Source organism: Eimeria acervulina, genomic scaffold, assembly GCF_000499425.1.
Source record: "Eimeria acervulina Houghton genomic scaffold, Eah_scaff16, whole genome shotgun sequence".
Lineage (NCBI taxonomy): Eukaryota > Apicomplexa > Conoidasida > Eucoccidiorida > Eimeriidae > Eimeria > Eimeria acervulina.
Genome location: NW_013550180.1, coordinates 34,179 through 58,149, shown reverse-complemented (window position 1 = coordinate 58,149; position 23,971 = coordinate 34,179). Strand labels below are relative to the sequence as shown.

General features: G+C 50.9%; 6 protein-coding genes across 6 annotated transcripts; 2 read left to right on the top strand and 4 right to left on the bottom strand.

Annotated features, from left to right (window-relative positions):
• Positions 1 to 400: 400 nt before the first annotated feature.
• Positions 401 to 3,073, bottom strand: EAH_00004400 (hypothetical protein, conserved; the record flags this gene model as incomplete). The annotated part of the gene is made up of 1 exon (XM_013397002.1): positions 401 to 3,073. One exon carries the CDS (start codon positions 3,071 to 3,073, stop codon positions 401 to 403), a length of 2,673 nt encoding a protein of 890 aa, XP_013252456.1.
• Positions 3,074 to 5,990: 2,917 nt separating this feature from the next.
• On the bottom strand, positions 5,991 to 6,376 carry EAH_00004390 (hypothetical protein; the record flags this gene model as incomplete). Its single annotated transcript, XM_013397001.1, has 2 exons — positions 5,991 to 6,030; positions 6,195 to 6,376. The coding sequence occupies 2 exons, from the start codon at positions 6,374 to 6,376 to the stop codon at positions 5,991 to 5,993; spliced, it is 222 nt and encodes a 73-aa protein (XP_013252455.1).
• A 692-nt stretch (positions 6,377 to 7,068) lies between these two features.
• On the top strand, positions 7,069 to 8,483 carry EAH_00004380 (hypothetical protein, conserved; the record flags this gene model as incomplete). The annotated part of the gene is made up of 2 exons (XM_013397000.1): positions 7,069 to 8,133; positions 8,253 to 8,483. 2 exons carry the CDS (start codon positions 7,069 to 7,071, stop codon positions 8,481 to 8,483), a joined length of 1,296 nt encoding a protein of 431 aa, XP_013252454.1.
• A 740-nt stretch (positions 8,484 to 9,223) lies between these two features.
• On the top strand, positions 9,224 to 10,354 carry EAH_00004370 (hypothetical protein; the record flags this gene model as incomplete). Its single annotated transcript, XM_013396999.1, has 2 exons — positions 9,224 to 9,548; positions 10,266 to 10,354. The coding sequence occupies 2 exons, from the start codon at positions 9,224 to 9,226 to the stop codon at positions 10,352 to 10,354; spliced, it is 414 nt and encodes a 137-aa protein (XP_013252453.1).
• Positions 10,355 to 12,323: 1,969 nt separating this feature from the next.
• Positions 12,324 to 15,127, bottom strand: EAH_00004360 (inosine-5'-monophosphate dehydrogenase, putative; the record flags this gene model as incomplete). The annotated part of the gene is made up of 9 exons (XM_013396998.1): positions 12,324 to 12,393; positions 12,620 to 13,032; positions 13,198 to 13,323; positions 13,425 to 13,532; positions 13,681 to 13,816; positions 13,953 to 14,293; positions 14,496 to 14,643; positions 14,792 to 14,930; positions 15,046 to 15,127. The coding sequence occupies 9 exons, from the start codon at positions 15,125 to 15,127 to the stop codon at positions 12,324 to 12,326; spliced, it is 1,563 nt and encodes a 520-aa protein (XP_013252452.1).
• Positions 15,128 to 20,824: 5,697 nt separating this feature from the next.
• EAH_00004350 (hypothetical protein) lies at positions 20,825 to 22,404 on the bottom strand (the record flags this gene model as incomplete). The annotated part of the gene is made up of 3 exons (XM_013396997.1): positions 20,825 to 20,855; positions 21,261 to 21,425; positions 21,755 to 22,404. 3 exons carry the CDS (start codon positions 22,402 to 22,404, stop codon positions 20,825 to 20,827), a joined length of 846 nt encoding a protein of 281 aa, XP_013252451.1.
• Positions 22,405 to 23,971: the final 1,567 nt, after the last annotated feature.

Sequence of the window (23,971 nt, the reverse complement as noted above, 5' to 3'; positions counted from 1 at the left end):
CAGGGGGATGCATTCTAGCCCAACAGTCTCCACAGTCTCCCCGAGTCGGAAACCACCCGTGCAGGTTTTTCCACACTTACTTCGTACATCGTTCCCTTTAAAAAATTAAACTGTTAGGGGCATTCAAAGACACCTTTACTGGAAGTCGCCTGGAACCGCCTGAGAACCACTATCTAGGCAGTGGCACAGTACGGAGATGCCGTGACTAGTGAAACAAATACAAGGAAACAGGCAGCAGGCCTAATACTCTCAGTAACTTAGACCCGCACCTAAAACTGCACACCGGACACGGATGGGCGAAGAGCATGGAAGCCCTGATGCAGGCACTGCTACATTTCTGATAGTGGGACTACATATGAGCAAGCTGGTAGGTGCCCAATAACGACACAAAAAGCTCGTCTCAGCAAGATGCGGTGGGCTCATCGTGTAGAATTCGATTCGTCAGTATGTTCAACTCACGCTCAGCGCTTGCCCGCGCATGACGAAGCTCTTCACCATTCAGGCAATCGAGGCTGCTCGCACTCTCCAGCAACTCTGCTAGTTGCTTCATTCGGTGTCTGCTGAAACAGTCCTCGCTGACAAAAAAGTACTCTTGTCGCAGCCTCCGCAATCGCGTTGCTTCCTCCATTGACCCATCGGCGAATTCCAACTGTTCAAGTCGACGCGCTAGCCGCATCAGCGTTACCATTTCCCCTTCATTCCACGCTGGTGCATGCTTTCCTCGTGGGGCATTGACCGCCTCCACCGTTGGTGCTAGTCTGGAATAAGCGGCAGCGCGTTGTCCCCATAGCAGGCTCTTTAGCATATAGAAGCGCCCCTCCAGCAAGACATCATTGGAAGCAAAGCTGGACGCTGGTGGCATCTTCCGTGTGGCTTGTTGAATGTTATGCGCAACCACGCACGGCCGACCTTCCCTCCTACACTGCAGTTCTGCCAAGAGCTTCGCAGCGGACTTCTGCCATGCAGCATCTTCAGCTTCAGGACTCCAGCTAGCAAGAGTGCACGAATGAGCACCGTTGGTTCTTGACAGTTCTCTAGCGTTGGATGTTCGGCAAGCCCGCCTTGTCAATGTGATATATTGGCAAGGGCACGCCAGTAGTGAACCCAAAAACACACTTAGGACAATTGGCTCTCGCTTCGCAGAGGTGTTCAAGGCGTCCAAACGTTCTAGAACTCTCGCAACCCGATCAAAAGTGTAAAATCTTCTCCAAGGAGCTGCGTGTTCAGCGCACAGTACGCTCCAAATGGTGGCACATGACTGCAGCTCACTGACTCCTGCCTCGCTTTCGCTTCCTTCAAGCCACAGCCACGCTGCCTGAAATCGCTTGTAGAGCTCAGCAATGGATCCACAACAGAGCCGCTTCAGTTGCTGCTGGCGCAATACCGTAGAACTCAACTTACTCCGAAATGTATCCAATGATTCAGCTGCGGGATTCCGATGGTTCTGTGTGAGAGTATTCTGCCCCTCCTCCTCTTCCGCCTCCACAGGAGCTTTAGATTGCACTGTACCTCCGGCCAGCCTGGAAAAGCCACATTTTTGTTCAAGCTGACTTCCTTCCCTTAAAAGAGGGAAGGGCAAGTGCTCCGCGAGGGCTTCAGCGACCTGATGAACTATCCACGCATTTGTTGGCACGAGCCCCACAGTGAGCACAGAAACTGGCTCGTTCCCGGCTTCACCACGAATCCTGTTCACCATGTCGGCTCCCTTCACTGTTTCATCTGAAACCACTAAACAGTCGAATGCTATACGGTCAGCAGGGCCAACCGCATCAGTTATACGGAAGACCTCCAGCTGCAGGCTGTCACCCAACGCCTCTTCCACTGGACTAGTAAAAGCCTCCACTACTGAGCTGAAATCGCGGCCAAATTGGTTGGATCCACCTAGATGGGAAGACTGGAGCTGCAGCTCGTCCGATAAGCTTGCCTCTTCCTCCACCAATGCTTCTTTGAAGCCTGTCAAGCGTACTGCTCTCCCCCTTGATGCTGCAACCAACTGCACAAAGGCAACAGCAGCCTGAAGGCGAAACGCGAAGTGCTCTATGCCAGCTGCAGCCACATTTTCCTGAGACGCCATTTTCCTCTTGATCAGGGGGCCGGAGGCAACCGCCACACCAATTCGCTGCTGGGCCGACAATGCTGCTGCGGCCAACAGCAGCTGGTGACCAGCATGCAACCGATCAAACGTCCCAGCAACAAGCGTGTACCCGAACGGCGCTCCTACCTTAACTCTAGCGTTTGTCTCAATATTGTCTACGCGACTGACGACCCCACAAAACCCTTGAGAAACCCCGTGAGCAGCCACTCTGCGACGGCTTTCTTGGTTTGCAAGTGCCAAGTGTTGAACCCGTGAGATGCCTCGATCTTCTACCTCAACGAGTGATGCATGCTCAGAGGAACCAGCTTGAATGCTTCCACGCAGTGGGCTTAGATGACAATGCCTTGGCCAAAGTTCACAGGCTACACTGCTGGAAAACGCCGAAACATTATCCACAACAAGAGGAACTGCATTAGCAAGCGCAGCTTCATCGGCATACTGCCAGAAAACGTTGCTTCCAACACTCAGTAGGTAGTGATGCAACACAGCTGCTCTAGCTCGCTCCACCCAGTGCGTGCAAGCGAGAGTCGGCCCTTCCGGCGGCGCCTGCTCATGGGGTGTTTCACGCTCCCAGGGAATTATGAAGGGAACAGCTGTCAGCCCAAGCCGGCGAGCCAAGCTCCCCACCTTGGTGTTAAGGTACAAAATGAGATGCCATGCTTGTACCCCGCACGAAACCAAGGTGGCAGCATCACCAAACCGGTGGCCGTGTGCATCATACTGTGATTTGTTGGAAAGATCAGGAGATGAAGCAGTCTGGGCTTCGGCTGGTACGCACAGCAATACATAGAGAGCGCGCCTGGTAAGGAGTAGAGCACGGCCTAAGAAGAGCACCAGCTTGTCCAACTCGCAAGATTGCTCGGCACACGCATCCGCTGAACCATCCGCTCCCGCTGGAGCCAATCTGTGAACGACCCCCTCATCTATGATTGTGCATGCAGCATCTTCTTGGAAACAGCAAAACGTTGCAGGGTCCATCAAGACGATGTGGGGTTGCCTTGAGTACCAGCCTACACACGAAGTGCCGTCGACTTGCGTACCGCTGAGACACGAATGTGGGCGCTCGCGTATCTCGTAGAATGTCAAAAAGCGCCTTCAGATGTAGAATTTTCCCGCATCCTTTTAACTTCCAGGTGTTCCAATGGAAGAAGACGAAATTCGATGCGAACATGCAAGGCGGCGAGCGGCGCAAGCCACTGAAGTACTCAACTACTCTCAGTTCGGATAGCTCGTAACGAGACGAGCATGCAACACATCTTGAAAACTAATTTTGGAAAACAAATTAACGATTAATTAGGCTCAAGCCACGGTGAGCCGCAGCCACCAAGTTCCTTGTAGCATTCCACCACGTGCTGTTGTCTGCGATCTTGGAACGCGCGCACTCCCGAGACTGCAACTCCTGCGTCAAAACTAGCGATAAGCATATTACTAACAGTGTAGCAGCCCAGTATGCTGCATATATCTTATCCGCTCAATATAGCCAACAGAAGAATGTTAAGGAGCCCGCGCACAGGTACTTGGTGCGCAAACTGGCTATTGACTGCCTGCCAAGTGCTTAACTACTGTCTCCAGTTTTGTGCATGGTATGAAGAAATGGTGCAGCTCAGAAGAAGACGCTTTCGCTTCCCAAGAGGCACAGGGGCCTGTGTCGCCTTCCCCCGGGCCGCTGGAATCCAAAAGGTTCTTTTTGGGAATTCTCATTTTGACTATTTTGAGCCTGTTCTAACTCACAACGGTCGACGAAATTCCTTTCACCTGAGAGGGGAAGGCCTGCTAAAGCTCACGGAACGCTCAGCACGTTTTTGAATGCCCGAGTAGGGATGCATCTCCTACGCATGAGAAAATAGTTTGCCACGATATTGCTACAACCCTCCTTACACAGGGATTCTCCAATTTTGAAGAGGGCATTTTGCTGGCTGCGGAGCTGCCAACAGGGTTGCAAATATTTGACACCCCTCAAGCAATAATTTCCTCTCTCCGTGCATCATGTCCTGCCGTGGGAAACGTTTATGACTACTTTGGAACTTCGCTTATTCCATCCAACTGATAATATGAGGACAGGTATGAATACGGGGATTGCGGGCATGAACACCGGGACGCAAGTTCAACAAGTAAAGTTCTGCACCTCGGACCTCTTGTTTTGAGAGTGACCAGGAGGCGAAGGCGCCGACGTGCCTTTAACAGTCGGCAGAAAACAGGAATAGCGAGAAGTAGAAACTTTGTAGAGGAAGGAAGCATCGAAATGCTTGCATATTACGTTTGCATCTTGTACCGCCTGCTGTGGATTAGGCGCAACCCAGTAACGGACACTCAAAGACGCGATCTCATGATGCTCGTTTGCCTGGCAAGCGCGGCGTGTGGGCTTGCGCAGCACGCACGTCCAAAGCCTTTCCAAAGACACCTGTTCCCATTCCTCCTTGGGAAAAGAATTTAAAGACAGTGTCATTCTCACCTTTGCTTTTCAATATTTCTTTGAATGCCCTACTGACCATAATATAGCCAAATCGGCCACTGAAAGGCTGATGACAGGCGCTCCACACAGCAATATTTCAGGCTCGACGCTCCACGTTATCTATAAAGCATAGGCAATGCGTAACCGACACTGTTTCCATGTGGTTTCTCCCGCCAAAGGCTAGTGAACCTCGCAGCCCACGTCACTTGCTTATTCTGAGCAGAGCACTCCAAGCGGTGTGCACGCCAAACTCTCCCCTTCGTCGTCCATCTCACCGTTAGTTTTGCTGGGACTTGATGTTTAAGAATACGCATGTGCTAACCCATACTCACGCTGGAACCCAACCGTCGCTACGTGCAGTGGGCTCAGAATTCAACAAGACACTTTCTCGCCAAAACCTTCGCCACCATCAAGACATGATGCCAAAACCTTGCACAGAACGTATGATGAGATGTGACACCAGAGTGGCCAAGATGCACTTATGATCAAATTAATTTATATTTCGACGTGGTCTTGGACACGCGATAGGGTCCTTGATAACGAGCGCTAGCATCACGTGGCACCACTATTTCACTGTCCACTCGGCCCTACAGCAATAAAGCGCTGCATACGTATTCCATGATAATTAAGGTGGGGTCGCGTCACAAAGTATCTTTCCTCCGGAAGATACTTTGTGATTGATTGAAGGTCGATGCTGGCCAGCGAGCCACAGAGGCTCATGCCAACGCTTCTTTTCCGTGGCCTTTAAAGTACAGAGTCTCTCTCTAACAATCCACTGCGTATTATCGTATTATCAACTGTATATACTGCAATTAGTGTGCCATTAGGGAATTTTGGGGGTCGTTTTGCTCCTGCGTTCTTGGCATGCTATGGTCCGAATCGGCCTCCAGCACAGCCAGTAGGCTGCGTCGACAGTTCTAGACTCAGGGGACTCCAACAACCTTACGGAGCTCGCTGATCAGTAGAAACTTGCTAATGACTCTTAATAGGCTCTTTTGTTGCATATTATCTTGCGCTCTTTCAAGATCCCAGACAGTGAAGCAACCTGGAGAAGGCTCACTGGCGTCGGCGAATCGCTGAGGCCACCAGCAGGCTGGAAGAGAACACTAATGCCGCCTCCATCCCGGCGCATAATTTGACCGCAATAGTTTTTTAGTTCATTTGTATGGAGGCGACCGTTTAACAGAGGGTAACGCAACCGCGGTAGCGCTGATCCTGCAGGGCCTTTCAGGACGCCGCCTGTGGCGTGATGGCCTGAGATCGATGCCGGGCTCGGGGATCACAGCTTTCTGCTCGACAACTCAGAGAAATTTCTGATAATTTTAGGGAACTTCTGCTTTACTCCTCCGAACTTGAGTTGCCCCTGACGCGGCGCTGCCTACCAAGAAGGGAGCGGTGGTGGTGCCCAGTAGCACTTTCCGGACCAGCGGTGCCATTGTTCTCTTAGGTTCGGCTCGCCTTCTGGCCAGCAACAGGCTTCAGGCTGGTATTGAGGCAAAAACCGTATACTTATGGATGCATTTCCCTTCCAGCTGGCCTGCACTTGGGGCCAAAGCTAGGGTTAGTCCGGAGTGGAGTGCAAACGCACTCGCGATTGCTACGTCTTCGTCTGAGCCAGCTCAGGTTTTTCAGGTAACAAAATCGTACCAGAAACTGGAAATGAAGAGAGGAGTTATGGGCGGACGCCCACCTACTTCTCGATCACTGAGCGTGTCGTCGGACTCCGATGCCGTGGAAGAGCCAGCTGTCTTGGAGGAAGCTCGTAAAGGATCCTCCGCAGCGGGCTCATCATTAAGCTCAAGGGGACGAGGTAGAATCAGCTGGGTCATCTCTAAGAGCTCTCAGTCTTCAAGCTCAGCGGACTCTGACCATGATAGCCCACGCGCACGTCGCGTCTTACTTTCTAGTAGCTCTCGAGGGCTTTGCAGTACCGAGAATGCCAGTGGAAGCAGCCACACCTTTTCTAGTCGCCGGCCCATTCGCGTGTCATTCATGGACGAATGCGCTTCATTGACAAGCACAGGCGGGATACAGTCTCACGGAACTGGAGAAGTTCCTCTGAGTACACAGTCCAAGGAAGTCGCCATACGGCAGAATGGATCTCAGTTCGACCTAAAGACGAGTATTGCCTGCCGAGCAAACGCTATTGCCAATGCCAACAGGAATGTGGCTGCAATGGCTGCCGAGAAGCGAGCAATTGACGAGACGCAGAACCCAGAGCTTGATGCTATAGAGTGCGAGGTCAATGGACTACACCGGCAACTAAATGATGTTAAAGAGTCGCTTCGAAGGCGCTGCTTGAATATTTTAAACTCTCTGGTCGGACGAAAGTGGACAATCGATACTAGCGGTCCGCCGGTGCACCATCTCACAGGGCAGTTCAGAGCAAGTCTTCCGGCATACGTTGCATACGAGGTTTTTCACCGCCCGGCTTTGCAACGCCCTTTGCAACGCCGATCCCTGTGAGTAAAGGACTGATGCAGGCTTGTTGTGTTTGTTCGCAGACACGTTGGCCAAGAGAATGTTACGACCGTCTAAGTGGACAGCCAAAAGCCAGGTTCAACTGGAAGCAGAAGAAGGGCAAAGGGAGTCACAGGACTGGTTCGGGCCATCGGCATATGACGTTTTTGGAGATTGCCTGGTAATCGCAGAGCGGAATCCTTACCGCATCGTTGGTGTTTATGCCCGTAGGTATCGGGACACGCGACTGCGTTTGCCCTACCTGGATGATGTTCTCTGTTCACCGATTTTCCCATGCATCCAGCACAACGAGCCGCAGACTGGCCGGCCGCTAGCGCTGAACGTCCCTCCTGAGCCACCCAAACCGATTAAAGCTTTTCCAGACAGCGGGGCAACATGGCCAGATACTCAAGAGAGCCCAGGAGGAGGTAGGTGTGGTAGGCCACTCGAAGCGACGACGAAGCCAGGAGTGGCGAGTTCGACAGGGGACATATCCACCCATTTCAGGGTATCGCATCTCCGAATCTCGTCCTTGCCAGCACCTTCACGTGCCGCATGTAGCACAGCACCAGTTTCAGTAAGGGATCATACAGACGCATGCTACACGACACGCTGTCTACGGCCGTGTTCGCAATATATTTGTGTTGCTCCTCCTGGAAATTACATGCCAAGCTCTACGCTTGAAAGCTACCCAAAGGCCACAGTGGAGAACAATAACATGCGGATTCCCACTCGTCTTGCCGACTATTTGGAGAGAAATTGCGTGACAATCGAAAGGCCATCCTGGGACAGGCGTTGCAGGCAAAAGCATGAGCTACATCACACCGACTCCAGGCGCTCCCGGTCATCTGCACCGTCTGATGACACGGAGTCAACCTGGGAAGAAGAGGAAGACGATGAACTAAGGGCTTTTGGGTTCAACTCATGTGAAATTCCCAGCGCGCTTGCTGATTCAATCGCCAGTGGGCTGCCCCAGTTTCTTAGAAGAGAAATCGGTAACCGTTGGCTTCCTACGTTGTTCGCCGAGGCTGACGTCCGCATTTCAGAGTACTGGAAACTTGAAAACATGAGGAATAGGGAGAAAGCGGCCTGGGTCTACCAAGGGATACAGACTGAGCCCAAACCTGTAAGAGGAAGTACAGGTTGGCGCAGTTACGAACGAAGGCAGCGGTTACACGGAATTTGAATTAATGGTGCTTCGGTGCAAGTGCTCGACGCGCATGTTTGTGTGTGTTGCGAATTCAGTATCCATGGGAAGAAGTACCACTGGAAGGGAAGCGGCCTTCGCCTAAGGAGATCGCGCAGCAACGCAAAGATGCGAGGTCACGGCGGCATCTCAGCATCGAGGCAGAACGTTTGCTGAGAGGTGTCGGCCAAGGCACTTGTTGCGATGGCGACGCAGAATGCACCACCGTGAACTCTAAAACCGCTCCGCTGCGCGGTCGTTCTCCAGGTGGCGACCATACTATTGCCTAAACTACTTCATTTAGGTGCACAGGGACTCCTCCAGCCACACGGGTTATCAGGCGTGTGCGTTAGACGCCGCTCATATTGATCACAGAACTTGAGGACAGTTCCGGCATACACTTCATTGGTTTCTGTTTCCATTGGGCTGAAGATGTGTAGGCATCCCCATATTTGGAAACATTACACTTTTTAGAAGCTCTTCGTACACGTGGCGGCGGCGCCGTCTCCTGCCCCTGGCGACTATTGAAGTCGTTTGCTTACCCAGGTGATTTGGGAAATCATGTGAATATGTTTTCTCTGGCTGTCACAGTCACATGGTGAAGCGCCATAGGTTTTTGTAGTGACTGGATCGGCGTGGGGCTTCAATATCGTGGCAGCTGGCATGGATGCCTTCACAGCCAAACTCCAGAGACGTTCAGGAAATTTGCCCCGAACCGTTTGGGCCCTCTTCATGCATGCTAAGGCCACAAGAAGCGTTGGGGGAATACGGCAGCATGTCCGCCTGTTTTCTGCGGAATCGATGTGTAGTGCGCATGCGACGTACTTACAAAAAGCAGCGGACACCGCGCTAACACTTAATAACTCAGGGGACAATTGAATAGGGCTATTCAGTCATGTGTATAACTAACGCGACAACTCCTCGTCTATTTACAATGTTTGCACCTGTTTAAGTTCGCCTCTGAAGCCTGCAGCGCTCAAAGAACGCATATGAAAGTCATCTTCCCTGATGCAAAGCCCAGTACGGCGAAATGCACCTATCACACCTCACGCTCGAGACGGACAAAAAAATATACATTGGTACCTTTGCGTCCGACACAACTGGGGGAGGAGCAGAAACGCTATGCGAGCTGCGGTCTCGTCACTCTGACTTCTTTGTCTCCAAGGTTCTTATGCAAGACGAAGCATTTGGCTCTGGCCGAACGCAAAATGTCGCGCCCAGAGCTGCCAACAAGTCTGCCGACGCCGTGAGCATGAAGCACCACGGGTCCAAGCGGGACGCGGCCACCAAGGCAGCAAATGATATCCCCAACATTGGGCCACCTGCAAACAGCAGGCATGCCATGTTCAAAGACGGTACGAATCGCACCACTACCACAAAAAACTTTCATTCTAGCATGCGGAAGCAGATGCGCCTATCTAGGCACTCACCTACAACAGCGCAGAAGGGAAGGCCCGCGACAACCGCAAAAAGGAGGACCGCCAAGTTTAATCTTTGTGCATGCCGCAGTTCAAGATAAAATCCTACTGAAGTGAAGACAGCGCTGACAGAATAAACGATAAAACAACAGAGAAACTCTGCCACAAATGTATCAAATAGCAGGCTGACTGCACGGAAAACCTCGTAGGACGAGCGTGACTGCAAGGTGTTTTGCAGGCCGAACATTAGCGGTACAAGCACCGTAGGGCACGATTCCGCAAGAGAAATTGCTACTGTCCGAAAAGACTCAGCAGCGAGAGTCCTTTGCCTATGGGTCATTGTTGCTTGCATGACATCCGCAAGTATCGAAGCCTCCTTATCCGTTCTCCCCACCATCCGAAACAGCTCCTGCGGGAGGGGCAAAATGTCGCCGAACGGATTTAGCCAGTTGAAAGCTGCGATGAGTAGCCCCACCGTCAACGCGCCTAAGACTCCCGATATGCCACCGAGCAACCATGCGCCTGAATATCCACTCACAAATTCGATGCATGGAGGGCATAAAAAGCATGGGCGGATGACTCACAAAGAAAGCCTCAAGCTTTTTCATAGACATATTGGCTGCTTTAGTCCTACGTTTTTTCGCTGGTGCTAAGGAAGAACCGCAGGATGCCAGAAATCGCTTCTCTTGAACTGCCGCAATGAAGGCGTGGCCTGCGTCCGCCGTGCAGTTGAAGTTAAATAACTCCATCCAGGAGGCATTAGACAAAAAGACACTAAGGGCTGTTATTGCATTCGAGCTCCAGTTGCCAAAAAGCGACGTCCGCCTCAATATAGGTAGCAGCAGTACGGGCGCAAATGCTATGTACGCGTGGAATAAAATACTGACCAAGTAGTTCTGAACGAAATGAGCCGATGGTGGACTAGCACTTCCTTCAGTAGTCACTTCAGCTGAGTTGATGTCGGGGACCACTCTGTATGGGGAATCGCGGGTGGCCACTTCATTTGGAGGAATTGTGACCGGCGGTCGTCGTGGAGCCTTTCGACTCTTGTGAGGCCTTCGTGTGCTCATGGTCTCGTAATTCTGCTCATTCCCCAGATCTCTACCACCTGAAGACGACTGCCTGCAGCTGATCCAGCTCTTTCGCCAAGGATCCCGTCGCATGTGAGACCGGGATAACGAAACAGAGTATCAGGACCGACTGCACGAAAGACAATCATGCGGCGAGCACGCCCCCCTGTCACAGCTCTAAAGCTCTACGTTGCAAGTCTTCACGGTAAAAAGTAGGTCAACAAAAGTAGTTGTCTTGTTGCAGCACAAACTATCAACAGGCACTCCTAAGGCCAGACGAGCCCCAACTTTCCAACTTTCCTCGGTGCCAGCGGTTCCTCCCACTCGCAGGGGGAGTTCACACCATGGGTATTTTTGCAACTGTGGTTCTTCTTCTTGAATTCCTACTTCTCCACCAAAAAGTTTCCACTTTTTCGTAGGGTCATTCCCCAGAAACACATCGGGTGTTAGCTGCCTACGGTACGTGGCTTTCGTCATGCCCTCTTACGCTGTGTACTTCGGGAAATAAGTGTCACCCCGTCCACCCTCAACCACTATCCATGATTCATTACGTAACTAATATAAAACGCCTTTTGGATTGTCCCTGGCAAATGTTGCTGCAGCCAGCGCAGAGTGCCCTGGATAAGCGTCAACCTCGTGGCGCCACACTGTTTCTACTACACTCGAGAAGCGCACTCTTTAATGCCTCGCTTAGAAGCCAATTATACATCAGTTTACGCCAAATTTATGAATTCCCAGCAATGCCCAAGGCGGAACGCGTGTCAACTTCACGTCGCTGTGCGACGACCACAGGGCAAAATCGTTTTCGGGGCCCGGACCTACAGGGGAAGACGTGAAGGCGAAGACTTCTAGCGGATGCATGTTATCAAAGATTGATGTCATAGGTGGCCGAAGGAGAACTGGTAAAAAGGCAGCAACGTTAACACCCTTACAAACGTCCAGCCACCCACCGAAAGCGTCTATCTCCCCAATACTGCACAAAAATGGAGGAGGTTACTGGCGGGCCCGCCTGAATATCTACAGCTCCCTGGAAGCCGCGCCATGCGCATATTTCTGAAACTCATACGTTAGAGGGTCATATGTCGACATGCAGCTCGGCATTAAACGATTCTTTCTGGCAGCTTTGTCCCAGTACAAGTAACTGAAAACGGTGCCTTCTTTCAGCCCGCCTGGCCGATGCCTGCAAATTGCATGATGTGCAGCTGCCTGAAAGCAGGAGGTCAAAGACGTCACTTGGTAGACGCAAGATGTTCCTACTATTCTGGGGACGTAGAGAAGTTCGCTGTTTCATGCCCCACATAACTACCAGCAAAACGATTCCTCAGTAGTGCTAGTGCTTGAAGAACGAGGCGAACACCCGAAAAGCATTGGCACGAGCTCGTAAGATGCGTCGTCTCTATGTAGCTACCCTATTATGGTTATCAAAGTCGGCAACAAATGCCAAATGCATATTCGTTCTACAGCCCGCTCCTGTCCACCAGAAGAGCGAGGTGCACTCGAATAAACCACAACCGAGCAAATTGTTCAGGGTTGCCTGCGAACACCAAGATGTTACCAAGTCATTGCGCGCACATGCCTACCGGCACTCGATGGCACCACAGCTTTAAACCGTGCACGCCAAAATGCATGATGATCCAGCAACTTAGCTTTTGCTGGCTCCATCGAAGACCATGATGCTGTGGACGTTGCCTTCTTTCTGTGCTGCGGCGGACCTGTAAAGAATTAAACATGCATGCACGCACTCAAACTTTGCTAATTCTCCTGGGGGGATAACCTTAATACACTGGCAATCAAATAAATGCAACGCAGCTCAGTGTCGGCCGGCTGCATTGACCAAACATCCTCAAAGCTTGCCGACTGTCACTGTGAAGCCAAACACGGCCACCAACAAACTCAGCACATGAGCCAGCTGCTGTAGGCCCAATGCATTTTCCCTACCGGACGTCAAATCGGACTTCGCCTCTGTACAGCTGCTCGTGAAGCGCTTGAATGCTGGGCACTCCTGCATCCTGAAATCCGTGTTTCACCCCTTGCATGAGATACGGTATGAGATTGCGAATAGAGCCTTTATCAACCAAGCAACCTGTGACACCCTGCGCCACGCGAATCTTCTGACCTTCTGCAAAGTAGCGAGCCGCTGAACCACCAGAAGTGGAGGACGTTGGGGTGGCGCTGCCATCAGTCGGAGGCTGCTGCCCGTTCCCTGATGCCGCGCGCATGGCTTCAATGCTCCCCATGCCACGGTAACTCTTCACTCGAGCTCCGTTGTGAAAGTAGTATGCCCCTGGGGCTTCCTCCGTGGCTGCTAAGAGAGATCCAACCATTACGGTGCTGGCACCTACGGCTAGTGCCTGCAGATAGAAAGGGAACACGGTAGAAGTCCTAGGGGCAATGATGATTTTGCATGCACCTGCACATCGGAGACGAGGCAGGAGCTAGACAATGTGCGCAACTTCTCAGAATGCACTCCCTTGAACAATATCTGGAAAGACCAACATATTTTTCATTACGCTCACTTTCACGACATGGCCTGAGTTCTGTATTCCGCCATCAGCAACGCAAGGGATATTTGCCACTTCCCTTGCGTACTTGCTAACGTGGTATACAGCGGTGGCCTGGGCCCTCCCCACAGCGCAGACAACCTGAGCATGCAACCCAAACAGCAAGGCTAATATCACTATCCACGCTGGGCTAACGTGCTTGTCGAATCTTCCTAGCCGCGTCGGGTAACGGCTTTTGTTACCTGAGTAGTGCAAATTGACCCGCTCCCCATGCCAACTCGCAGCGCGTCAACCCCGGCGTCAATGAGAGACTTGGCTTGTCGTGCCGTAACCACGTTCCCTCCAATGATCTACACGCAGCCCAGATGCCCAATACTCCGCACTCACCGCACTTCTAACCGTGTACGTTCACGGTGTACTGAATTTTATGGGAAGGTAAAGCTTCCGTTGCCGCTGGAAAACTGGAAGCTTCTTGTTGACAGAAGACAGGTGGCTAACCTGCGTGTGTGGGTACGCCGACTTTAGCTGCTTCACGAGATCCACTTGGAATACAGAATCACCTTGGCTGCTGTCGATGACCAAAACGTCAGCTCCGACTTGCAACAACGCCTTCGCCCTTTCAAGTTCTCCTGGTCTGCAGCAATGCCATGTTTTTCAGTTTGCTCAAAGCTGTACATGTGGGTGCTTCAGCAGCAAGGAGTTCTCAAAATGTCTGTACTAACAATATCCGGAGTGAAAGTAGCCGGGTGTGTCGCAAACGTGGTTCTTACCTTGTGGAGAGAGCCGCACCCACTAGCAGCTGCTTGTTAGGATCCTTGGATGCTAACGGGTACTCTCTATTCTTCTTCAAATCGTTCCGAGAAACCAATGCGACCAGCTCGAAGTTCGCATTCACAATGGGCAGTTTTCCCTTCTTCGACTTCCGCATGATCTCATTGGCTTGGGCAAGATCAAGTGGCTCGTGACCCACGATAAGATCAGTTGTCATGACTTCGGATAGCGGGGTGTGCCTGTCTGTAATAAAGTCAATGTCTCTTGACGTGACGATTCCCACCAGTTTCCCTCCAAGGGTTCCCGTTGACGTGATCGGTACAGAGCTATACCCGTATTTCTGAAAAGGTCAGCAAAGCCCAGCATTCTACATCTGCTAACAAGCATGCCGCTCGCACAGACAACCATTCTCACAGAAGTCGCCTACCAGCAAGATCGAATCAGCAGCACTTCGGCGGGAGCTGCAAGCAGCCTAAAACTCAAGTGAAGCACCATGACAATTGATTGAGTCGGCCTGCTGCGCGCAGGGTCCAGCTGCCCACCTTCTTGATGCAGTCAACATCACGAACCGTGTCTGTAGGCTTCAAGACAAATGGCTCGGTTATGAATCCATTCTCGAAGCGCTTGGTCTTCCGTACTTGCTGTACTTGCTGCTCTATTTCCATATTGTTGTGAATGATACCGATTCCCCTACAACGAACCACATGCTGCAAAATTCCATTAATGCTACATTCAAATAGTCTCGTTGGCGCATTTAAGAACGCACTACAAGGAGTTCGTCAAGTCGAACCATCCACTTGCTGAACAAAACCCGGGACCTCCAGGCTCCGAAGCTCACCCCATAAGCGCCACGCCAATAGCCATTCTGTGCTCGGTGACCGTGTCCATAGGGGAGGAGACCAGTGGAAGGCGCAGGGTAATGCCTCTTGTTAACCTCGTAGTCAGATCGACGGCATCCACGCCGAACCCAATGTGCCCTACAAGCCCGTCATCAATGTACGCACACAACAACGTAGCAGAGCAAAATGGAGAGTAATCCTCTAGAAGCTTAAGGATTTCTATCTCCGGAGAAATACTCCACTCCTGCCTCACCCGGCATTAGTATGAGGTCGTCATACGTGAAGCCATATACTGTCGAGTTAAACACCTTCTCTGCATCCCACCCGTCCGCCATTTTCCCCACCGTACTCACACAGGCCTACAGCAGTCCACACATGTCCCTCAATGGAGTAAAGAAGGCGCTATCAGAAGAAGGCGCTATCTCGCTTATGAGTTGAGTCACTCAAACACTCATACGGTGTCATTGAGCATTCAGCATGATGACCAATTAACGATCGTCGACTTAATCTCTGCATGCCTCAAATAACTAAGACCAGGAGACCAGCAACATGGTCATGCTTCTTCCCCAGCACAGGCACTGCAAAGTAAGGAGACTAACCGCTATCCGAGACGCTCCTGCCTTGGAACACAAGCGAAGTCGATGAAATAGGTGGATACAGCCTCACTTGATGTACTGCTTCAGAATGGGAAAAGTTATGGTTAGCATATGATGGATCTGAGTAGCTGACGCACAACGGAGGGAGTACAACACTCTCACCCTACTTCAAGCCAGATTCTTCAGCCGAATTGATCGCTATTACTCACTATAAGGGATAAGTTGCAGAAGGTGGGGAAGAAATCTGCTGCCTTGTGGTCGGCGCCCAGGCCCCACAGACAATCAAAGGACCAGTGCGCTGGCAGGCACGACAGTAGCTCTGGATCTCGGAGAATAAGCCACAAGTAATAAGGCAAGAATATTATGACAAAAATGTGATAAGGTACTTAAGTATGTATTGACCTGTGCACGCTCCACCACCGTGAGAGTCTCGTTCTTCCAAGGCGCAGGTGCAGTGCGCACGCAGAATGGTACTCAAATTGGACCTATAGAAATCTATCCGGCAGACAGAGCACGAATAATATATTATTAAAAGTAAACGAAAAGGCATTAGAGTGGAGGTAACGCTATTAGGCCAAGAGTTCTCTCATGCTGAGCAGGATCTGGGGCTGGTTATAAGACTGGCACTGTAGCCGAAGCGCTGACCCGCAGGGGGTCAACATGGGGATCATTGTCGTTATTACACTTCCTCCTATAGGAGGATTGGACCGGGGATGCGAATGAGAGACTGCTCCTTGGTATTTTGAGGTATTTTAATCTGCTGAGTGTAGCGCGCACATATCGAGTGTGCACCTAAGTAGGTATTAGGCGTGGGACACTGCTACGCAGCTGCAATAGTGCCCTCTGAGCTGAAGACAGCATTTACTTCAGCGGATAGCATATCAGCATCTACCGTCTGGACATCACGGGGCATCGGTTAGTGCTTGACAGACGGAAGGTTTATTGCAGTTCGACGTGTTCAAACCAGTGCATGCAGATGACATTTCGTCTTTGCGTACTCGCATTTGGCGTCCAGCGGATTGCTGGCCCGTGGATAGGTCTTTGTTACTCACTGAAACAAAGAACTCTTTCTCTCAATTGCGTTTTCTTGCTGTACCTCCGGTGTTAACTGGTCGAACCCCCCAGAACTGCGGACTTCGCAAGCACACCACGACAGGCAACATGCACTTTGCCGTCCTTTCCTGCGTCGCCTCCGCAGTGTATATGGGGCTTCTTTTTCTTTTTTTCCTTAGGAGACTGATTCCCCTCCACTTACAGTAGTGAATGAAAATGGCTTTGGGAGCGCTGAGGGGCGCACTGAGAGGCACAGTCTCATTGCTTCCGGAGCAAACACCCCACGCAGTCCTCACGCACACACAGCACCGAATTTCCCACCCTGCGCGTGGGGCTTTATCGTCGCGAACTAGTCTAAGCTTGAAGTTCCATATACCGTCAACCATGGCAATCATTCTTTCCTCCTTCTAGCGTGCAATTCGTTCAATCCGTTGGGGAAAGCTCAGACCTTAGGCACAGCGTTCAGTTAGTGCTACGGAGACATTCCCTTACTTTGAGGCAGAGACGTCTGCTTTCATCGTTCATGTTCAGCTTGATCAACTTCTATTTGTATAAACAAGTAGAGTAGTATGCAGAGGGAAGGTCAGGCGAAAGCGTTTGGGGCGAGACGGTGGCAAAGTCTTCCTGTCTTCGCCGCGCTGCGCTTGGTCACGAGCTTTCAAACGGAAGAAACCCAATAATATGACCGATACCTGAGTTGAGCTCGCATTATCTGTATTTCTGCCGATTCGTACTTCCTTCTGTCGTTGGCGAAGCGTAGTCGCAGAGCCTGCGAATGCAAATAGGCTCTGAGGTTGCGCCACCTTTCCGTAGCAGATGCACTGGCATATGAGAGCGTTGCCCACTACAATTGGGGGCTGTTCTGGGCAGTATTTTGGCCCTAGGGGGGAAGCAATGAACAGTATGACTTGATTCCCGCTTCTCCGTACCTCGCAGGGGAACTGCTCCCAGCTATGATGGACGTTCAGAAAAGGGAATGCTGGAGCACTGCTGAGCAGGGATAGCCCTCATGACCTTCCCCGCGACGCGACACGAAGACGGGAGGGATGCTACGAAAGAAGTGTGTATAGCGTGGGAGCTACTGTCATACATAGATGTGGCCTGGAGCACCTGTGAAGCGCTATTAGGCTCAGGAGCGTCTCTAACTTTCATTTGTCCCGTGACAGTGAAACGACTACAGTTAAAGGCGCGGCAGCTCTGCAGAGAGTGCATAGACACAGCTGCGTGTTGACAACCCCGTGTCAGGCTTGACGGTGTGGTGTGGAAATGAGCGTTTCTCGGGGGATTTCTTCGAGGCCCCATTTCATATGATCCGATGTTGATGCTTGACTGGCTAGCTCATCATAAAGCTGGAATGTGTTCTATTGGTTCTATTGGTACTGTATCTATGTTATATTCCTCAATTTTCTTAAAAAAGAGTTGACCGTGAAATCCATACAAAGATAAAACGGGAAATATATATAACAATCATCATTGTTACAGCAGAGAAGTACTACTAAACCTACAGTCATCATATGATGTGCCAAACAGTCGGCGCCTAAAACTAGATATAATATGTAATTGTTGGTTAGAAGGTTAAATTTCCTCCATCATAATATAAAATCTAAAGCAGATACAGGAAATAAAAGGCTACATACTGGATCTTATGCTAAAAGTCGACGGCAGTTGGTGCGAGATTCCTGTGGCACGAGCAAATGAAGGAGACGATGTAGAGGGACGGCCGGCAGAGGCGCGACGAAGAGCCCGAGCTGCGCAGGCTTATGACCTAACAAGTGGCGGGTATGACACCAGCGGAGGCCGCAACACTCCTACGCCCCCGTGCAGAGACCCCCCCTCCCGCTACCCACGGCTAAGGCAAAGGCGCTGGTTAAGGAGTTTGATTAAGCAGTTGATACATGCTACTGCAAACTCGGAAAGCATTGGCCCACTACACGGGCTAAATCTCATCCTGACATTACCAACATTCAGCGAGCTCTGGGTATTATGGCTCATAGACGGACGCCAAAAGCCGTTGTGTTGTGCAATCATCGGACACCACTCACCATACAGAGGAGCCGCAAGTGTAGAAGCACCTACAGTCAAGGCGAAGGCTGAGTTCGACGGATCAGCATGTAAAACTCGTATACACACAGTTCAACGCGTTGCTAGGGTCGACAGAGTCACGCCGTATTCATAACGAGATACTCGAGCTGTGGAGTGAAAATCGAACTGTCTTCCCTCACGCCCTACGTGAAGGGTTACCGCCGAAGTCCCCACACGAGCATCATATTCTGCTGGTGCCCGGTACACCACATGAGATGCGTCTTATCTACCGTTGAACCCAGAACAGCTTAATTTCAATGGGTAGGTGATAGCTAAACGGCCAGCTAATTGATGGATAGGACCCACGTAATACCTTTTCTACGCCCCATGAGCATGGCAGGGAAACACGACGGCGAATCAGGCGATCGGAGGATGCGCATGGTCGTTAGTTGTCAAGCTCTTCTTCTGGTTGCTCCTGATATTCCCCCGTCTCCCATCCAAACTATACTACGATGGAGCATTCTTCGCAGCAGCCGATGCTAGCGAAATAGTGTTTTGTGCGCTGTTCTCCCAGCAGGCTGACGACCTCAAAAGACCAAATTATATCGTTTCCATCACATTGTTTCACAGACAGAAAGTAAAAGAATCCGGCACGTGCGCCTAAGCGGCCTGGTGAGGTGTCAATCCCGGCGCGAAACCATCCGATTCTACCCCGCATAGCAGCAAGCAGGGCACCTCCTGCATACCGCAGGCAATTTACTCGACTCCAACCCAACCAGAGAAGTGAATCTCCAGAACAAAATGCAACTTGCTCAGAGGGCTCTCCCACTCGTTCTGTCCTCGCCTAGCATATGTGCTGCTGCCCGCGAAACAGTTGCGCTACACTTTTTGTTCCTTAATGCCCGTTCAGGACTGGCAAACAACCTACGGGAAAATATCGAAGCTTAGCATTACTTTAACTAATTCCACCTACAAAACGGGGTAGGCCGCCACCTGAATGCGCAATACAATAGAGTTCCTGCGGAACCGACGCAACTCAGTCAACCATTTTTGGCCAGGTTCTACTTGGAAGGTTTCACGAGAACCCTTCGTGAGGTCTGGTAGGCCCTATCCGGGCGTCACCATATGCCTGCCTTCTTTGCTTATACGACCAAAACGGCCGCATAAATCTAAATTACTACATTTCGTTCTACACCAGCATACTAGCCCCGGCCGTCAAGGCTTCGGTCTTGAAAGAATCTCAGAACGCTTACGCGGCTCAGAGCGATGAAATGGAGGCGTGTCTTCACCGTAAATACTTTGTTGTTGTTCGCTTGCCGCATTTCCACCGTGTCACACTCCAACTCTTAATACGCCAGCGCAAAGCGCACACAGCTTACTTGTATACTCAGTATTTACAGATGATTGCTTGCTTCGCGCAGAATTGCCACATAAGCGTCTCCAATACATTACAGTTTGCAACAGAATTCCCTGGAAGCATAACACCAGCGTGCCCCTTTAGTTTTGCATTTTAGGAATGACACACTTTGTTCAACTTGAAACCATAATTATCGATATCGCTTCCTTCGGTTCCTGTAAGAATGCATACCGAGATCTCTTTAACCTTCAAGCCTCCTCACACGGGTTAGTCAAAGTCTATGCGACACAAGCGCTCAACTAATTAGCGCTCGTGCGCATATCTCGCGCACAAGACCCACTGGCACTATCTGACGATATTATACTGCAATGCCTGGTCCCGGCATCCTGCACAGTGGAGTTCTTAACTGACCATACTTCAAATAGTCGTTCTCTTCTGTCTTCAATCAGTGTAACCAGGGCCTAGACGCTCTCAGTCAAAACAGGTGGCACACCAAGTGCAAATCGAACGAATGTGAGCTCCTTCAGTAGCCTCTGTAGGCATTTGGTGCAGGGTGAAGAAAACAGAAATTCGTCCATCTTGTCATCCTAGTATCGCCATAAACGGTGAGGGAGCTAGCTACAGTAGATCAGGGAAAAGAGCTTTCTTGGGGCTGGTCAATAAGCAGCTTCAAAACACAGTATAAAGAATTTTTGTATCATATAATTGCCTCAAAGGTACATTGAGCACTTCAGTCCAATGCAGTTGGTAGGGCTGCGTAGGAACAATTTCCTTACACACATCCGAGTCTCCACAGGGATCAGAAAAAATATCAGAAAAAGAGCAGGAAGTTCATATTAAGTGTTGAGAGAGTCTGCTGGCTGGACGGTATATATTTTCCACACAGGTACATTAATGAACCCTGAAATTTGACTGAAATACGGGTTGCTAAATGGAATTGCATAGCTTCCCCAGCAGGCCGCGAGATCGCTACAGCTGCAGTTGCCGTGATCCCAGATATGTTTTTAAAGATCGGGCCACCCAACGCGAAATCGCCTGCAAAGGCAACCCTTCACATGGTTTCAAATGGATTGTAGCTTGGTACCAACGATGCATTGACTGGAAACCCAAAGCGAATGGACTCTGTCAGCCACGCAGCCAACAGTAGTTGGGAAGGAAGAAACGCACCTTGTCGAGGGCAAGCCTCAAAAAGGTTGCTAGTAGCTTTCTTGTCCTTGACGATAATGCCAAGTACGCTGCTGGCACTGTGGACGGATTTTGCTGCTGAATGCATCGGAGAAGAGGCAGCTGCTCATCCCCTCCAGCAGCGAAGAGGCTAGCAAAGATGGGAAATGTTAACCTGCAGATAACGTTGTTTTATTTCTGGCACACGCGTTTCCGTCTTTCAGAAGCTTTTTGTTCAGCAAATGGGCTATGCAATGTGTTGCTAGCGTTGCTCACCCAATAGGATGGGGAGGGCAGTAATACCAGATGAAGCACTGAGCTTCTTGGCCAGAACAACGGATGCCGAGTCGGCTGAAGCCATCTTGTACCCGGCGTGCCTCGGAGATGCCAGCGCCTTCTGGATCAAACACTCTCCACACGTCTACTAAAGCAAAGTCCGGTCTGAAGCACAAAATGCCATCGGCAGTGTCAGTGGAAAATGCCGTTCTGCAAACAAACTTTCCATCATCCTGTAACAATGGACTCGTGCAATCCGTAGCAACGGTGGGCTATGTCCACAACCGCTTTGTCGATGTCATGACACATCTTGCTGGTATAGATCTTCCTGTTCTCGCTTGCCCCTTTGAAATACGCTCTTGCGTGGAGAAGTGAGTCTAGAGAGAGTTTCCTAGAGGGTTAATTGCCACCCAATTCACTGTGAGCCGGAGCCTACCTAGAGTTGTATTGTACGAATACTAGATATATATAGTGATAGTCAGTTCTGGACAGACCTTGTATTCAATTCTTTTAGCGTAGCCAGTAGTTGCTTTTCTTTCAACCCCTGAGCCTCCGAAGACCAAGACTGAAGCCATTGCATCCTCTGCTCGCAGGCTTCTGGAACCGGATTCGGTAGGGCCGGCTGGTCCCAGAGTTGGAAGGTAGCATTTACCGGCCCAGAATAGGAACGCTTGAGCCTGCTTGGTCCACGTTTCTTCCCACGACTGCCCGATAAAAACACTGGAGTAGCCGTTCCAGTGGCAGAAGTTTCAGAGCTCCACCTAGTTCTGTCGTGCTGCTGCAGCATATCCATTTCAGCTTGCGCGGCGCTCCCTTTATCCTGAGGTGCCTCAGGTTGAGGCAAGTGAACAATCTGTCCATTTGCTCTTCGATCACACAGGGTTTTCTGGTTAGTGGGAGTTGGAATCTGCTGCCTGTAGGTATGCAATTGCTCCTTCACCTTTTGCTGAAGCCGCTGCTGAACCTCGGTTCTGAGCTGCTGCAGAATTTTGCCGGAGAGATGTTGTTGAAGTTCGTTTGTGCTGTGCTGCTTCGTGTGCGGGCAATGAGCGGACCGTCCCGGACTCGGGGATCGCTTGCGTGCTGTGGATGCTGTGTTAGGCAAAGCTGGAACAGAGGCAACGGCACCTTTTGGGAAGATCATCGATGCGCAGTGGAGGCAAGACCCTGTGTGGAGTTGAGGTGGCGTTGCCGTACTTATATCGGCAATTGCGTGAGGTGTAGTTCGTGGGGATGCTGTTGCCAGCTGCCCACCACTGTTGCAGCCCGACACCCGCACGTCGTAAAGCAAATGATTCGTCTTTTCAACGCAGTGATTGCCCATGCGTTGCGTCCCCTGGGAAGTCTCCAAAGCATTTAACGACGAGGCATGTTCAGGGGCACTTGCAGGGGTAAGAGGACGAAGTGTTCCAGTTTGTGTTTGGTCACTCTTTTTGGGCCGAGATGTGTACGAAGGCGAAAACACGCTTGGCTTAGCGGAATAAGCACGGCCTTTCGTCGTGCAGGTGCATATTTTGTCGATTGCTCCTAGGGTGCAGTAATGTAGGCTTTCTGGTGCATCACCAGGTGCTTCCACATTGAGTGAGAGTTGGCGTCTCATTCGCTGTGGAGAGCTAGCAACGCCAGCAAGAGATGTGAACGGCAGTGAGCAACAAGGCGGACAATACTCTGAAGGCAGAGACCTGCAGAGGTGGCACAGTTGTTCCTCCTCGATTGCATGCTCGGTCCCAATAACCTCCCTGCGAACATTTGGATTCCGACGGGCACAGTACGAATGTTCGTTGCAGGAGCAGGGCTGGAGGTGTGACTGCCTGTGATCTTTTACTTTGAAGGCTCCACGGGGTTCGGAGAAGGAGATATTTGCTGCTGCAGTGGCAGCTGTTCTATTGCAGGCTCCCCCTTTAAACTTTGGGAGAAGACAAACCGAGCACACGCGCCTTGACCCAGTGCCCGCCGAAAGCACACGAAGATGTTCGCGGGGGCGGTTGCCCACTGCAAAATTCTGTGGCAGTAAATATGTGGGCATGTATCCACCCTTTGACGAGTCACTTATGCCTTGACCAGTCGGCTGTAACGATTCATTTTTTGATCTGGGGCTAGAATGAGAAGAAGGCGAATAATTCTGCAGACGAATGCAGTATTCGTTTTTTCGCGAGAAAGAAGGAAGAGGGCCTAGTAGTCCCGCTTGAGCAACTAACCTGAAACCGGAGGAAACTCTACACACATGGCAGTGAGACGAGTCTGCATGCACCCTACGATGCTGCTGGTGAGCATTTCGGGATGTGGGAGCTCACCCGGTGGTGGTAATATGTTGATTGCACTTGCACGCCACCTCAGTGTGGAGAAACTCAACTGCCCAGTCAGCTGGAGTGAGCGATCCATTGCTTCTCCTGTACGCATGCACGAATAGTGAAGATAGTCACAACATATATACTCTTGGTTTTGTACCTGAAAAATGTTAACGAACTTTTTTTTCACGTTTTGTTTGGCCTCCCAGCGTTGCCGCTTCAAAGCCCAACGAAAGGCAAACATCCCACCGGTCTAATCTGTTGAAGGCTCTGGATACGGCGGAGAACGAAGGCTGCTGAAGGATTGCCATTGCTCTGGCTAGATCAGCTGCATTACGCCCAGATGCAGATTGATACACTTCTTCCAATGAAAAATACCGGCGCAGCTGTAGGCGTTGGTCGTTTTTACTGCAACTATATTTT